Source organism: Heptranchias perlo, chromosome 3 (genome assembly GCF_035084215.1).
Source record: "Heptranchias perlo isolate sHepPer1 chromosome 3, sHepPer1.hap1, whole genome shotgun sequence".
Taxonomy (NCBI): domain Eukaryota; kingdom Metazoa; phylum Chordata; class Chondrichthyes; order Hexanchiformes; family Hexanchidae; genus Heptranchias; species Heptranchias perlo.
In genome coordinates, this window is record NC_090327.1 from 3,617,997 (window position 1) to 3,635,938 (window position 17,942).

At 41.3% G+C, this 17,942-nt stretch overlaps 1 protein-coding gene across 4 annotated transcripts in view; it reads right to left on the reverse strand.

Moving 5' to 3' along the window:
* Positions 1–490: 490 nt before the first annotated feature.
* The window catches only part of osbpl1a (oxysterol binding protein-like 1A), a 227,455-nt gene continuing 210,003 nt past the window's right edge, over positions 491–17,942 (reverse strand). For 3 of the 4 annotated variants that reach the window (XM_067977748.1, XM_067977740.1, XM_067977741.1), the window contains 3 exons: positions 17,287–17,374; positions 15,977–16,000; positions 491–2,283 (listed from right to left, as the gene is read on the reverse strand). In XM_067977748.1, coding sequence (XP_067833849.1) covers positions 2,181–2,283; positions 15,977–16,000; positions 17,287–17,374 — 215 coding nt within the window. In that variant the 3' untranslated portion in view covers positions 491–2,180. The remainder of the gene's footprint in view (positions 2,284–15,976; positions 16,001–17,286; positions 17,375–17,942) is intronic. The other variant, XM_067977744.1, reaches the window with a different exon arrangement.

Sequence of the window (17,942 nt, forward strand, 5' to 3'; positions counted from 1 at the left end):
TGACGTTGGCTGATGCCAAACCACAGATTCAGCCAATTTACGACTGACATCAGGCTCCGAGGCCTCCAGGATCCTCTCCTTGGGACCTAATGTGAACCATGGCTGGTACATAAATCTCTAAGGGAATGGTCCTGTCAAATTTCTAAGCTCAATTCTCTATATGACGCAAGAGTGGAAGAATGTTCCTGTACCAAGGTGAATTTTGGTGGCATCTCCGGAAGAATCAAGCTTCAATATCAAATATTTGGCAGCAAAGGGAAGACAGAGCTTAGGAATAATATTTGTCTTAGGTCTCGGTTGGCTAGGAGGCTTTTGTACACTCTGAAATGACCAACTTTCACCATATCATAAGAAGTTTGCAGCACTGGCCAATATAAGTGTCTGAGGAGTAAAGCAGCTGACTATAAGTTATGTCACTACAGAAAATGTCATTCTCCCTTTCCCCTGTGGCACTTAAATATTTAACAAAGACAATAGTTTTATATCTACACATTTTGTAAAGCCTTTATTTAGCAGCAATATAACATTTGATATTCTTACATTAAATGACAAAAAGTGGTTAAAAATCTGAAATATAGTGTTGCTCTTCCATTACTTCTAAGATATGTACTATATGCCTAGAAATACACGTTTCCTTTTAAGTTCAATCCAACACACACACACTACCAGAGATACAGAGAATGATCCCAAGTCTGTTTGCATATTTTCCACTATTAAAGCTTTGGAGGAATGAGAGGTGAAGATGTTCTAACTGAAAACAAACAGTAAAATATCAAATGTGCTAACAATCCAATCCAGTCAGGAGTTTAACTGGATCCAACATCATTTCAAACTGCGATGCACAATTGTAAAATGTGATTTAAATGCATTTGGTATGAGATTTATGAGAAATTTGTTTTAACATAATGAATTCCCGTTATTTCACATTTAAAACTTAAGTATATGAACAAATTGGGTGATGTGCAACATTGAACTCCCTTCACCAGTACCAACTGCTACTGAGGTACAAGCTTCATTCCTGGAGTAAACCACAATTAATCTAATTTTACAACGGCCAGATGAATTGCAAACCTAAAGTATTGGGAATTCAGTTTATTGAAATGGGAGTGTTTTCCACAATTGATAAACTCTGAGTACAAACTGATCATAATTTAATTTCAAACATTGCAGCTTTAATATATTCAACCTTAGTTTTTCTGACCTTTAAGATTTCAGGAACTTAAGTTTTGATGTACTGTACAAATAATTACAGAATTTTCTTTACACTTTTAGCTATACAGTTTTTTCAAACTAGGTTTGCAAAGCTTGTCGTGGCTTTGAAAAATCCTGAATAAAACAAATTACTTAAAGAAAAAATCACTACATGACAAGTCAAGTTCAACACAAAAACACACATTAAATAGACAAAAAAAACTGCAAATGAAGTGTTAAGATGACCAATGACTCGATAATATGATGTAACATGTTGCACACATTGAAAACATGCACTAGGAGGCAAAGCGTTCCTTCCACCCACATTTCTGAAGTAATGAGATAACGTTGTTTAGTGATAAACAGATATTAAAACGGAACTGATGGAAACAAAGTCCACTGAAGCATATGCCAATTAATCGATACCGTACCCAATCGTTGTGGATCTAAAAGGGGACAAATACTGTTTATAAAACAGTTTCGATAAAGGTTGCTATTTTATACGCACAATCCTTATCTAGCTCTATAATGGATCTAAACAAAAGCAATATTTTCAGTCCAACTTGCAAAGAGTTAAAATACTGTAACAGTGGTGATTAAGTAAAGCTAGCATGATTGAGTAGAAATAGCAACTTATTACCAAACATTAAACTGTCTTAAGGGACTCAATGGGCCAATTTGACTCCCACTTATTGCCTTACAAGAAACCCGGTAAGAGTTCCATTCTTGGGCACATACAGAATAAGTTTCAACAATTGTGTGACAGCTGGAGAAAAGAGACACATGTTTACCACAGTGAGAATTCTATTGTACATACTTGGCAGTACTTAAAAAAAAGCTCTCAGAGAACGTTCTTATCAGAAGAGACAAAACACAAGTAAATTTGCATTGGTTGAGGTTGTACTGTAAAAAAGTCTCAAAATAATATCTGCCCTATAACTTGCTCATAGTAGTCAGAGATGCTGGCTGACATATTCTCCTGTGTTGACTTAATAAATATCACAGCAGTGAGAGTAATTCCTGTCCCAGTAGCCTCCCGAGTATAGCCAGTCTGATGCACCAATGTAGGGGTTGGGACCTTGATGGAACCACCTGTTAACAAATCACATTCAAAAATATTTAATAACTTATTGCAGCATTTGCTGATGTTAGCTGTGAAAGAGGAGTTGCATCTTGGGACTCGGACCATATATTTCATGCGTCAAAACCTTTTTTCTGATCATTCAAATTCAGAATACATTCACCACTATGCAATACACAAACATTCACACACCTTTAATAGATTTGCAGTTTTATGATTATATAACAGCACAGTATTAATTTTAGAAGAGAGTAGTATGAAAAGAATATATCCTAAAGTAGGAGTGTCCAACATGTGTCTCATTAGACAAATGTGACCCACCAAACCCCTGCCAGTTCTTTACATCTTTGTGAGCTTGTGCGCAAAGCAATTTTAACTTCATATCAGCTTTGGCCCTTTAAATTTCCCAGGTCTGAATGATTAGAAAAGGCTGCTCCATGATTGGTGGATTTGCACCAATTAGGGAGTAGTCTTTTTACACCAATCAGCTTTTACCAACCCTCTAGATGCAGGTCACTTAAGAAATTTGAGAAGAGGTGGGCAAGAGGAATGTGACTATTGTGTGTATCAGGATCGCAAAGTTTTTTTTATATAAAAGGGGGTCTTGCTTTGTGTGGGAGGGACTGTTATATATGGACGGACTTGCTGTTCATGCGTGTGCGTATGGGCTGTTCTACTTTTAACGTGTGTATGTGGGCAGTCTTACTTTTCATGTGTGTATATGGGCCGTTTTACTTATGTGTGCATGCATGGGCGGTCTTGTGTATATATGGTCGGAATTAGTTTTCATGTGTTTATTGTCAAGCATATTGGCCTTTATTCATGGGGGTTGGAATACAAGAGTAAGGAAATCTTACTACAATTGTACTGGGCTTTGGTGAGACCACACCTGGAGTAGTACGTACTGTTTTGCTCTCCTTATCAAAGAATATACTTGTCTTACAGGGGGTGCAACGAAGGTTCACTAGATTAATTCCCAGGATGGGAGGGTTGTCCTATGATGAGAGGTTGAGTAGAATGGGCCTATACTCTCTGGAGTTTAGAAGAATGAAAGGTGATCTCATTGAAACATATAAGATTCTGAGGGGTCTTAACAGGGTAGAGGCTGAGGTTGTTTCCCCTGGCTGAAGAGTCTAGAACTAGAAGACATAGTCACAGGATAAGGGGTCGGCCATTTAAGACTGAGATGAGGAGGAATTTCTTCACTCAGAGGGTGGTGAATCTTTGGAATTCTCTACCCCAGAGGGCTCTGGATGCTCGTTGAGTATATTCAAGGCTGAGATGGATAAATTTTTGGACTCTAGAGGAATCAAGGAATATGGGGATCAGGCAGGAAAGTGGAGTTGAGGTCGAAGATCAGCCATGATCTGATTGAATGGCACAGCAGGCTCGAGGGGCTGTAGGGCCCACTCCTGCTCCTATTTTTCACGTGAAGCAAGGCCGCCCATATACACATGTGCGTATATGGGAAGTCTAACCTTTCATGTGTATGTGGGTGGCCTTGCTTTTCATGTGTGTATATGGGCAGCTTGTTTTTCGTGTGTATATGGTTGTTCTTACTTTTCATGTGTTTATGGGCAGTCTTACTTTTCATGTGTGTATATATGGGTGGTCCCGCATTTTGTGTGCATGGGCAGTGTTAAAGTTCCTCAAATTTGTGTGCAATTGTTTGCAGCCCACTCGCTGGTTTTACATGTCTATATGGCCCCAGCTCCAAAAGGTTGGACATTCCTGTCCTAAGGGACTGTATGTACACACCAAAAATTTGATAGACACTTACTATTTAAGTAACAAGAAATGCTGCATTCTTCAAGTCAACTATGTACTCATGTATTGCTACTTAGCAAACTAAACATTTGATGAAAGTAAAATTTATTTTGCAAAACCACCTAATAATGAATCCATTGCAATTTTGTCTTAAAGAATGCATCATGGGAGATTTAACACAGGACTCGGAATCTAGGAATACCACTCAGACTTTCAAACTAGGGAAATGAGGCCCCCACATACAGTTAGAGAGAATGCACCCAGTAAAGGCAAACATACTCATTGCCAACTTAAAGGATTATGTACCTGGCTGCAATAAAGTCACCACTTATATTGAAGGCAGCTAGTATTCTAATAGTTACAGAAGTGGCTTCTCAGTCTGATTTTTGATAGTTTGAATTTCAGGGATGTTTAACAGCCCAAATCCAATTGCCATGATTGCTGATTCTTGGTAGATCTGTTGGTTACGGTATGTGATAAAAAAACATCCCACCTCAGAAGGAGGACTGACTGTCACAGCTGTTATGAAGCATTACTGCTGGTGTTTTTTGTTAGAGGAACATTCTGGAATCATTAGAGGCCTCATCAGCTCTGAAGTTAGCTTACTGCACCTTACTGCATTTGTTGTGCTAACAATAGTTTCCTTTTAAAAAAATCAGCATGGTAAAGGAGAGGGGTGGGCATCACTATTATTTTACTATTACTTTGTCAACAATTAAGAATTGTACATTGCAGTACTGGAAAAATGAAAATGGTTATTTTTTTCTCCCTTGTTCCTTAAAAAATATACTTCTGTTGACTTCAAAAAAAAACCTCAGTATCTCTTTCAAGTTTTACATTTAAAAAAACATGAATTGACCCTGCAAAGGTCTCATCAGTAACATTTGGGGACTGGTACAAGTTGGGAGAACTGTCCCACAGACTAGTCAAGCAACAGCATAACAGCATATCCCAACATCCCAGATTCCTCCATCACCATCCCTGGGTAGGTCCTGTCCCACCAGCGGGACAAAGCAACCAGAGATGTGGTTGTAGCGATATATGGCTAGGCGGGCTTGGACCTGGGAGTCCTCAAAATTGACTCCAGACCACATGAAGTGTCATGGCTTCAAGTCAGACAAGCCCAATGAGAGTTCCTGCTGTTCACCTACCATCATCCTCCCCACCTCAACTGATGAATCAATCTCTGCCATGCTGAACACCACTTAGAACATAAGAAATAGGAGTAGGAGTGGGCCATCCGGCCCCTCGAGCCTGCTCTTCCATTCAATCAGATCATGACTGATCTTCTACCTCAGCGACATTTTCCTGCACTATCCCCATATCCCTTGATGCCTTTAACATCTAGAAATCTATCGATCTCTGTTTTGAAGGAAGCAGCAAAGGGGCACAATGTAGTTTGGGTGGAGGGCTTCAATGACCTCCAAGTGTGGTTTGGTAGTACAACCACTGACCAAACTGGCTGAGTTCTGAACACAAGGGGGCAACCTACTTGATTTGATTTATCTTATACAGGTAGCAATTGTAGGAGGGACCACCACACAGTTCTTGTGAAGACAAAGCTTTATCTTCAAAGTGAGGAACATAGGAACAGGAGTAGGCCATCCAGCTCCTTGAGCCTGTTCTGCCATTCAATGGATCATGGCTGATTTGTATTCTAACTCCCATCCACCTGCCTTGTCTCCATATCCCTTAATACCCTTGGCTAGCAAACATCTATCTATCTCAGATTTAAAATTAATTGAGCTAGCATCTGCTGCTTTATAGATTCATAGAAAATTTACGGCACAGAAGGAGGCCATTCGGCCCATCGTGTCCACGCCAGCTGAGAAACGAGCCACCCAGCCTAATCCCACTTTCCCGCATTTGGTCCATAGCCCTGCAGGTCACGGCTCTTCAGGAGCACAGCCAGGTATTTTTTTTTAAAATGAGTTCAGGGTTTCTGCCTCTACCACCCTCTCAGGCAGTGAGTTCCAGACCCCACCACCCATTGGGTGAAAAAAAATTTCCTCATTTCCGCTCTAATCCTTCTACCAATCATTTTAAATCTATGCCCCCTGGTTATTGACTCCTCCGCTAAGGGAAATAGGTCCTTTCTATCCACTCTTTCTAGGCCCCTCATAATTTTGTACACCTCAATCAAATCACCCCTCAGCCTCCTCTGTTCCAAGGAAAACAACCCTAGCCTATCCGATCTGTCATCATAGCTAAAATTCTCCAGTCCTGACAACATCCTTGTAAATCTCCTCTGCATCCTCTCTAGTGCAATTACATCCTTCCTGTAATGTGGTGACCAGAATTGTGTGCAGTATTCAAGCTGTGGCCTAACTAGTGTTTTATACAGTTCAAGCATAACATCCCTGCTTTTATATTCTATGCCTCGGCTAATAAAGGAAAGCATTCCATATGCCTTCTTAACCACCTTATCTACTTGTTCTGCTGTCTTCAGGGATCTGTGGACATGCACTCCAAGGTCCCTCACTTCCTCTACACCTCTCAGTATCCTCCCATTTATTGTGTATTCCCTTGCCTTGTTTGTTCTCCCCAAATGCATTACCTCACACTTCTCCGGATTGAACTCCATTTGCCACTTTTCTGCCCATCTGACCAGTCCATTGATATCTTCCTGCAGTCTACAGCTTTCCTCCTCACTATCAATCACTATCTTTGTGTCATCTGCAAATTTCTTAATCAAGCCCCCTACGTTTAAGACCACATCGTTAACGTATACCACAAAAGCAAAGGACCTAGTACCGAGCCCTGCGGCACCCCACTGGAAACAGCCTTACAGTCGCAAAAAATTGCCACTTTTTTGACCAATCTGCCATGTGGGACCTAGTCAAAAGCCTTTCTAAAATTCATGTAGACTACATCAATTGTGCTACCCTCATCGATCCTCCTTCTCACCTCCTCGAAAAATTCAATCAAATTAGTCAGACACGACCTCCCCTTAACAAATCCGTGCTGACCGTCTTTGATTAGTCCGTGACAGTTTATCCTGTCTCCAGAATTGATTCCAATAATTTGCCCACCACCGAGGTTAGGCTGACTGGCCTGTAATTACTAGGTCTATCCTTCGCTCCCTTTTTAAACAATGATAAGACGTTAGCAGCCCTCCAATCCTCCGGCACTATGCCTGTTTCCAATGAAGTTTGGAAAATGATTGTTAAAGCCTCCGCTACTTCTTCCCTGGTTTCTTTTAACAGCCTGGGATACATTTCATCCAGCCCTGGTGATTTATCCACTTTCAAAGATGCTAATCCCCTCCTTTGTGGGAGATTGTTCCACACTTCTACCACCCTTTGCATGAAGAAATGTTTCCTAACTTCTCTCCTGAACAGCCTGGTTCTGATTTTAAGATTATGTCCCCCTTGTTCTAGATTCCCCCACCAGCGGAAAAACATTCGCTATCGACCTTATCAACTCCTTTCAAAATCCTAAAATCTCAATCAAATCACTTTCTCTATTCCAGGGAATACAAGCCTAGTTTATGTAATCGCTCCTCATAATCTAACCCGGGTAACATTCTGGTGAATCTGCACTGCATTCCTCCCAAGGCCAAGATATCCTTTCTAAGGTACAGTGCCTAGAACTGTACACAGTACTCCAGATGTGGTCTAACCAGGGCTTTGTAGTAAAACTTCCTCCCCTTTATATTCTAGCCCTCTAGTTATAAAGGCTAACATTTCATTAGCCTTTTTGATTATGTTTTGTACCTGACTACTACACTTTAGTCATCTGTGTACATGGACCCCTAAATCTCTTTGGACCTCCACTGTTCCTAGCTTTTCACCATTTAAAAAATACTCGGATCTATCATTTTTTGGTTCAAAATGGATGACCTCACACTTACCTGCGTAGAAATCCATCTGCCTCAGTTTTGCCCACTCACTTTGTAATTTTATGCTCCTATCTACATGACTTAACTATGCCACCAATCTTTGTGTCATTGGCAAACTTAGATATATGACTCTCTATTGTGTTAACCAAGTCATTAATAAATATAGTGAATAGTTGAGGTCCCAACACAGATCCTTGTAGGACACCACTAGTCACTTCCTTCCAATTCGAGGACATACACATTATCCCTACTCTCTGTCTTCTACCGCCTAACCAATCTCCTTACCAGTTCAATAATTCGCTTTCAATTCCATGAGCTTTCATTTTAGCTAATAGTTTCTTATGTGGAACCTAATTCAATAATGCCTTCTGGAAGTCCATATAAACTACATCCATAGACATTCCCCTGTCTACCACTTTAGTAACTTCCTCAAAAAATTCAGTTAGGTTCATTATACATGACCTAACCATTACAAATCCATGTTGATTCTCTCTAATCAGCTCAAATTTCTCCAAGTGCTCAGTCACTCTAGTCCTTAATTATAGATTCCAGTAACTTCCCCACAACAGAGGTTAGACTAACAGGTCTATAATTTCCTGGTTTCTCTCTCCCACATTTCTTAAATAATGGAGTTACATTTGCAATTTTCCAATCTAAAGGGACAATTCCTGAATCGAGAGCGCTTTTATTCTGCAGTTTTACCCGATAACAGTTTTGACCAGTTTGCTGTCATCAGTCTCTGTCTCATCCTATTAAAAGTTAGCCTTACCAAAATCTAGAATCTTAAGTGACTTACATTTCTCCTTTTCAAACCTAACATTGAATTCGATTATATTATGATCACTGTTAGAGTACCTTACAGTTAGATTAACAAGTCTGGCTCATTACTAAATCTAGTATGGCCTGCCCCCTTGTTCCAGAAAAACTATCTTCAATGCACTCAAGAAATTCACTATTTTGACAGCACCATTGCTGCAACCTCTACCATCAAGAAGCACAAGATCATGGGAACACCACTGGCTCCAAATCATCCACCATCCTGACTTGGACATATACTGCCATTCCTTCATTATTGCTGGGTTAAAACCTTCACACGGACTGCAGCAGTTCAAGGCGGCGGCTCACCACCACCTTCTCAAGGGCAATTAGGGATGGGCAATAAATGCCGGCCTTGCCAGCGACGCCGACATCCCATGAATGAATACAAAATGAATTCCTCACATACCACCACTGTGGGAGTGCCATCAGCACAACAGTGAAGGAGAAGACCCACCATCGTCTTCTCACAGCAACTAAGCACGGCCAATAAAAATGTGGCTGTCATTTTGCCCACATCCTGACGGCAATTTTTTTTTAAAAAAATTGTGTAAAATCCTCCTCCTCCCCCAACAGCTCTCCAGGTTCAGATCATTCAGTAACTGGACCCAGGAATAAAGGAACATATTGGCTTGAAGCCACTATTATAATTTCTTCTTACTCTCCCAGAATTCAATTATCAGGATTTCCCAAGCCAGCCAAAGAAGAATATATATCTGGTATTATTGCAAATATGGAATAGTGCCAAAGCAAAAAAAAAAATCAGAAATATAATTACTTAGATGGTGCAAACATGACAAATCGTCAGTCACCCTTTCCTCAGAATCTTGTATGTTTCAATGAGATCCTTTCCTTCCCCATCTAGTTTTAACTTGGGCTATTTTGGATTACTTCAACGTATTTATATCAGAACCTCCCATTCATTTCTGCGATGTGGGATCTCGGCAACGAACCCATAATTTTCAGCATTAGTACAACAAATCACCAGCCCTAACTGTAATTAGTTAAGATCGGGTGCATCTCAGGCATTTTTCACCAGGACTGCTGTTTTAATTAGTTATCTATCCACTTCTTCAAAAGGAATATGTGGCCATAGATAGGACTGAACAGAATGCTTTGAAGAACGTCTGTGACCTAGAGATAATAACCCAAGCATAATGCTGAATGGCTTTTGCAAAGCACACAGATATAGTTCTAGAGAAACTACAAATGCATGTTTCCTTGCATCATTCTATGAATTCAATCTTTCATAACAAAGAACCATCATCAATTCTACAACTAAGGGAGAACTGAGTCGGGCATTTCTGAAGAACGCCAGGGTATTGTTGACCAGCCAACCATGGTGCAGACCTGTCAATGCAGGCTAGGACTTTTGCTACTCAGCTCTAAATAACCCTGCAAGCCAATAGGTATGGTGGTCTTGGCTGGACAAGCAGCGAGAAGCTCACCAGGGTTCCGTGGAATCTGGTAACTTTTTTTTCTCCTATTTCAATACTATAATGTTAACAAGTCGTTAAAAATGAGTCCACACACGTAGAGTTTCTGTTTACTCCGCTTAACTAACTCCAGAGTGCTGGGCAAGAGTCAAGGTTTAGCAGTTCCCAAGTGTACAGGAGAGTACTGCTGAATTTAACCAGCTGAAATCACTTAGCTCGTACAAGAAACACAAAAAGTTAGCATGCAGGTACAGCAAGCAATTAGGAAAGCAAATGACATGTTGGCCTTTATTGTAAGGGGGTTGGAGAACAAGAGTAAGGAAGTCTTACTACAATTGTACAAGGCTTTGGTGAGACCACACCTGGGAATACTGTGTTCAGTTTTGGTCTCCTTATCTAAGGAAGGATATACTTGCCTTCGAGGCGGTGCAACAAAGCTTCACTAGATTGATTCCTGGAATAAGAGGGTTGTCCTATGAGTTTAGAAGAATGAGAGGTATCTCATTGAAACATAAGATTCTGAGGGGGCTTGACAGGATAGTTGCTGAGAGGTTGTTTCCCCTGGCTGGAGAGTCCAGAACTAGAGGGCATAGTTTCAGGATAAGGGCCAGACAAGTGCCAGGCAATGACCATCTCCAACGAGAGAGTCTAACCACCTCCCCTTGACATTCAATGGCATTACCATCGCCGAATCCCCCACCATTGACCAGAAACTTAACTGGACCAGCCACATAAATACTGTGACTACAAGAGCAAGTCAGAGGCTGGGTATTCTGCAGCGAGTGACTCACCTCCTGACTCTCCAAAGCCTTTCCACCATCGACAAGACACAAGTCAGGAGTGTGATGGAATACTCTCCACTTGCCTGGATGAGTGCAGCTCCAACAACACTCAAAGCTCGACACCATGCAGGAATAAGCAGCCCGCTTGATTGGCACCCCATCTACCGCCCTAAACTGAATTCCAGAGGTGAGCTGAGAGTGACTGCCCTTGACATCAAGGCAGCATTTGACCAAGTGTGGCACCAAGGAGCCCTATAAAATTGAAGTCAATGGGAATCGGGGGAAAACTCTCCAATGGCTGGAGTCATACCTAGCGCAAAGGAAGATGGTAGTGGTTGTTGGAGGCCAATCATCTCAGCCCCAGGACGTTGCTGCAGGAGTTCCTCAAGGCAGTGTCCAAGGCCCAACCATCTTCAGCTGCTTCATCAATGACCTTCCCTCCATCATAAAGTCAGAAGTGGGGATGTTCGCTGATGACTGCACAGTGTTCACTTCCATTCGCAACCCCTCAGATAATGAAGCAGTCCGAGCCCGCATGCAGCAAGACCTGGACAACATCCAGGCTTGGGCTGATAAGTGGCAAGTAACATTCGCACCAGATAAGTGCCAGGCAATGACCATCTCCAACAAGAGAGAGTCTAACCACCGCCCCTTGACATTCAACGGCATTACCATCACCGAATCCCCCACCATCAACATCCTGGGGGTCACCATTGACCAGAAACTTAACTGGACCAGCCACATAAATACTGTGGCTACGAGAGCAGGTCAGAGGCTGGGTATTCTGCGGCGAATGACTCACCTCCTGACTCCCCAAAGCCTTTCCACCATCTACAAGGCACAAGTCAGGAGTGTGATGGAATACTCTCCACTTGCTTGGATGAGTGCAGCTCCAACAACACTCAAGAAGCTCGACACCATCCAAGATAAAGCAGCCCGCTTGATTAGCACCCCATCCATCACCCTAAACATTCACTCCCTTCACCACCGGCGCACAGTGGCTACAGTGTGTACCATCCTCAGGATGCACTGCAACAACTCGCCAAGGCTTCTTCGACAGCACCTCCCAAACCCACGACCTCTACCACCTGGAAGGTCAAGAGCAGCAGGCACATGGGAACAACACCACCTGCACGTTCCCCAAGTCACACACCATCCCGACTTGGAAATATATCGCCGTTCCTTCGTCGCTGGGTCAAAATCCTGGAACTCCCTTCCTAACAGCACTGTGGGAGAACCGTCACCACACGTACTGCAGCGGTTCAAGAAGGCGGCTCACCACCACCTTCTCAAGGGCAATTAGGGATGGGCAATAAATGCCGGCCTCACCAGCGACGCCCACATCCCATGAAAGAATAAATAAAAACAGCACCTACTTGCCTCTCTACAACCCAGCTACACACAGTAGGTACTAAACCTGAATATATGATTGCATGTTCCCAAGTCCCAGAATTTCCTCATCAGCTATTCCATGGACATCTACCTTCAGTTTGGTGGAAGGACCTTTGCAAGGACAGTTTCTGACTTGTCAGCCGCTTTGATACTTGAGATGGTCAAGGCCAATGCTGCATATCAGACTTGCTCGTCGCCAACAGTAACAGCTGTTCCTCCTTTTTTGCCACAAATCCACTTCATATACGAGACATTTCTTCCATTGCATATCCAGGTGTTCTGAACAGGTGTTTGGATATGAATGTAAAAGGTATGATCAGTAAGTTCGCTGATACAAAAATTGGTAGGGTGGTAAATAGCGAGGAGGATAGCCTCAGTCTGCAGGACGATATAGATGGGTTGGTCAGATGGGCGGAACAGTGGCAAATGGAATTTAACCCGGAAAAGTGCGAGGTGATGCACTTTGGAGGGACTAACAAGGCAAGGGAATACACAATGAATGGGAGGACCCTAGGCAAGACAGAGGGTCAGAGGGATCTTGGTGTGCAAGTTCACAGATCCCTGAAGGCGGCGGAACAGGTAGATAAGGTGGTAAAGAAGGCATATGGGATACTTGCCTTTATTAGCCGAGGCATAGAATATAAGAGCAAGGAGGTTATGATGGAGCTGTATAAAACACTGGTTAGGCCACAGCTGGAGTACTGTGTGCAGTTCTGGTCGCCACACTACAGGAAGGATGTGATCGCTTTGGAGAGGGTGCAGAGGAGATTCACCAGGATGTTACCAGGGCTGGAGCGCTTCAGCTATGAAGAGAGACTGGGAAGATTGGGTTTGTTTTCCTTGGAGCAGAGGAGGCTGAGGGGGGACATGATTGAGGTGTACAAAATTATGAGGGGCACAGATAGGATGGATACTAAGGAGCTCTTTCCCTTCGTTGAGTGTTCTATAACAAGGGGACATAGATTCAAGGTAAAAGGCGGGAGGTTTAGAGGGGATTTGAGAAAGAACTTTTTCACCCAGAGGGTGGTTGGAGTCTGGAACTCACTGTCTGAAAGGGTTGTGGAGGCAGGAACCCTCACAACATTCAAGAAGCATTTGGATGAGCACTTGAAATGCCATAGCATACAAGGCTACGGACCAAATGCTGGAATATGGGATTAGAGTAGACAGGGCTGATGGCCGGCGCGGACACGATGGGCCGAAGGGCCTCTATCCGTGCTGTATAACTCTATGACTCTATGAACCACGAAGAACTGCTTAGGCTTGTCTTACACACCACAGGCTTAACCTGCATTGGGACCTTGCCACTGAAGACAAGAATGACCAAAGTTCCCTTTGCGCCCTCTCACTGTAGTCCCAAAGTACTGTAACCAGTCTAAAGTTGGTATCCATCAGAATGAAATGGGATAGTCTTTGTATCTTCAAATCAATACATCAAGATTCCTTCTTGAGCTGTACAAAAGGCATTATACCACAACTGGGGAGGCCTTATATCACACTGGTTAACCCAATATTCAACATGATGAGTCCAGTATATAAAATCTCACAGGTAAGATCACTAACAAAATATTATCTGTTTCAAAAATGCCCAGAACAGACACTCCAATACCATCTCTTATGATGCCATCCAACATCCTTCACGAAGGTACTGAATAGAGTGTGTGATAGTGCTTAACATTACCGTACTCTTGTTTTGAGAGGAATGTGTTTAGTGAGTTTCCCACATACACTGATCTTGTAAACTGGAATAAACATCACAGATTAAATTTAAGACTTGGCCATGTACTGTTATTGCTTCCAGCTTCTTCATGAGGGCCACAAGGCACGAAGTCAAAATGTTTATGAAAACTAATGAACTCAATGTATGGCCTTGTGAAATCGCCTTGTCTTCCAATAGCTTTAGAAATGGACCACCAGCATTGCAGTCCTTTGACAGTTTGTGGCCAAAACAATTTCTGTCAGCTTAACTCACAGGTGACATCGGTTTTATGTTACTGCACAATCTTCTGGAGAACAAATGTAGACTAGAATAAATGCGGTCTGTAGTCTTCAACAGAGCAACAAATGTCTCTGGGAAAGTAGCTTGCACAAATATATCCCTAAAGCGTTAATAGCAAGTAGCAATTCTTACTTTTAGACCTCGAATTTCTGTTTAAAAAAATCTGATTTTAGAATTCTACATCTGGGTACTTGTTTTGTTAATTGGAGTTTGGAAAAAATATTCACAAATTCCGAGGACAATGATGCTTTCGCAAAAATGTAATTTTAAAGAATTACTCGACGGCAGACTCAAAAGAATTTTAAGCTGTTTCTAACAACTGCAATTTCCTTAGCTGTAAAATAAATTGAAATCCATCAGATTCCCTTTGTGTTTGCAAACAGCTTGACACGAGCTCGAGGGCAGCTGGGCCTTTGAACTCTTCCATGTCTGTTTTCAGAATAGTCAAACTAATAACTCCCAAGTTCAGTGCTGATCTGAAATAATACACTGCCCTTCCAGCAGGCATTCCTTTCAATAAATGCGATGTCCTGAAATGTATTAAAAAGGCCTGTGTTCTGGAGGGGAGCATATTGTTACGTTTTATTTTGGGTTAGTGTCCAGGTCAGGAGAGGGAAAACTAGTCAACTCACTAACCTTCTAGCTTTGTACTGCAGAAACTTGTATCGAACCTTGATTAGGCCATGCTTGGAGTGCTGTGCACAGTTCTGGTCTCCATATTATAAAAAGGATATAGAGGCATTGAAGAAGGTGCAAAAAAGATTCATAAGGATGATACCAGAACTGAGGTTATACCTATCAGGTAAGATTGAACAGGATGGGGCTCTTTTCTCTAGAAGAAAGACCGAGGGATGACCCAATAGAGGTCTTTAAAATTATGAAGAGGTTTGATAGGGTAGCTGTAGAGATGATATTTCCCCTGTGGGGGAGCCCAAATATAAGAGAGTTATAAATCCAATAGGGAATTCAGGAGAAACTTCTTTACCCACAGAGTGGTGAGAATGTGGAACTTGCTACCACATGGAGTAGTTGAGGCGACTAACATAGATGCATTTAAGGGGAAGCTAGATAAACACATGAGGGAGAAAAGAATAGAAGGATATGCTGATAGGGTGAGATGAAATAGGGAGGAGGGAGGCTCATGGGGAGCATAAACACCGGCATAGACCTGTTGGGCCGAATGGCCTGTTTCTGTGATGTAATTCCTATGTAAACAAGACAGTCTTATAAGTCGGATCAGCACCTGCAGACGTCCACAAAACAGGCTGCAGGTTTTACATTTTTTGAGCCAAGAAACTGACAAATTGGCTGAGAAACACTATTGAGAACCTTCCCACGACCATTTCTTTAACTGTCACAATAATACCTAGTGAACTGTGTGCATCAAAACAAGGTTAGGTAAATCAGAGAATATTTTGAAATCTAAAATATCTCTTTAGGATAAGACAAAATGGGGATAGCATCAGTGAACTTTTTACTGTTTTCCAATAAAGGATCGGATATTGGCTTTAGTCATAATCTGTTTTAAAGAAGTGTGGCCCCTGCATTTCACCATACTGCATGTGGGTTTTGTTTTATAATTAAATGTTCCTTTCAAAGAGAAAAAATTCCATTCCAAACATTTGACACACAGAGTCAGCAAACCAACAATAAAGTATAAACAAGACAAACCTGGGACACTCTGCAAATTGGTTCCTTTGTGGGGGAAACAATAGAGAGAAGCACAGATTATTAGAATTAAATATTGGTCAAATGTCTACTAAACAGAGGCAATCAATAAAAGTGCAAACTTTTCAAATCTAGGGAAGCAGAAAGCCTTTACTTCCAGCATTAAACGTGTAAAAATCAAACCTTCTGTAGTGGGTGTTTAATTTGCAGTGAAGCACTCAGAACTGAACTCGAGTCAACTGATTGCATATTTCAGTTCCAAATTCTAGGCAGCCCATCAGACTAACGTGACACAGGGCACAGAGATATTAAAATTACATTTTCATACACAGTTTCCACTAAAGCATCCCAAATTTTTATGATAAAAGTGACATTGTTAAAACATAACAGGATGGTTTCCTGAACCAAGCCTTTTTGTTTGTAATTTTTTGTACTAATTAAAGTGACGGGAAGTTACTGCTGAGAAATGAATACATTCTTATTTTGGGCATCCAGTGCGGGCCAACATTCCAGACAATCAGGAGTTAGATGCAGAGTAAAGCTCCCTCGACTTTGTCTCAGCCTAAGTTTCAAAAGAGCATTCCTTATTCCACCAGTCATTGTTATGCTCTCGAAGCCAAATTAGGACCCACTAGGATTGGGTTAGGACTGCCCAAACTCATTTCACATGGGTCTGTGCAATGGGCAGGTGAAGGAAACATTCATCAGTGTGGTCTAAACTCAAATCAAAGTCTCAAAGGGGACTAACCCAACCTCTTGCAGGGCCTTGGGTGGGTCATTTGTTTGAAAACAAAAACAAAAACAAAAAATGTGCAAGTTGAAACTATAAATGGAGAATTTTACAAACAAGGTAACAGAATTTTTAAAGACGTCTACCTTTCTAAAAATAAATTGAATTTTGAAATATTATTTAATTTTGCATAGCAGAGCATCAGTACATTACCTATTTTTAGCTTTACAATTTCTGAATTTAAAGCAAAAATAAATGTAGTTTCGGGCTGTATCTGCTAATGGAAAGTCTGTGTATAGTTAACGAAAAAAAAAACTATTCTACATTTTGGTTTATTATTCAATATCATTAACACTAATCTAAACAAGCCAAACAGCATTTGAATTCAAACATATGAAGGAGTGACTCTCCCAATTTTAAGTTGTCAATTTTAACATCCGGTATTAAATTGTTCTGCTGTACACAAAGTTTAAATTCTTTAATTGGGGGGGGGGGCTGATGGAGAGAATACCTCAACATAACTGTCCTTTAAAACTTAAATTGTATGTCACTAAATCATACACTGAGAAAATTCAATACTAACTTGTTTTTCCAGTCATCATCAGTCTTGGCTTGTTTGCGAGCAGCTCTTTGTTTTTCTTCTAGCCGCTTCTTTTCTTCACTGGCTAAATCTACGAAAGGATCAAACAGGTTTTGTTCACCTGTACTTTTATAGTAACTAAACTGAAAATTGTAAATAGATTTTCATATCAGGTATACGTAATTACTTGCATTCATGTTTGGTATTCAACCTTTCAACAAATTTATTTTCAACATATTTCATGAACATGCCAAGCAAATAGAAAAATCGGAACAGCAATTTGCTCCTTTAAAGTTCCTGCATGGCTTAATTTGGCATTAATGACAATCACTTTTCACGAAATAAGAAAGTGTTAAAAATAGATCAATGCTCTTGTTTCCCCTAAATTAGCACCACTCTGCATGTGGATGAGCCCAACAGACCCATGCCATGAAATCACACCTGTGCTTTTTTCTCCCCCCAGACACAGGCATAGAATCATAGAATGGTTATACCACAGAAGGAAGACATTCGGCCCATCGAGCCTGTGCCAGATATTATAGCATTTGTATCTAATCTTGCACTCCACCTGAACCAAAGGCAACCAGCATGTATTAGCAGAGGAATTTCATTAATCTTAGTGTCCTCCAATTTTTCTGCGCTATTATTTTCCTTATCCT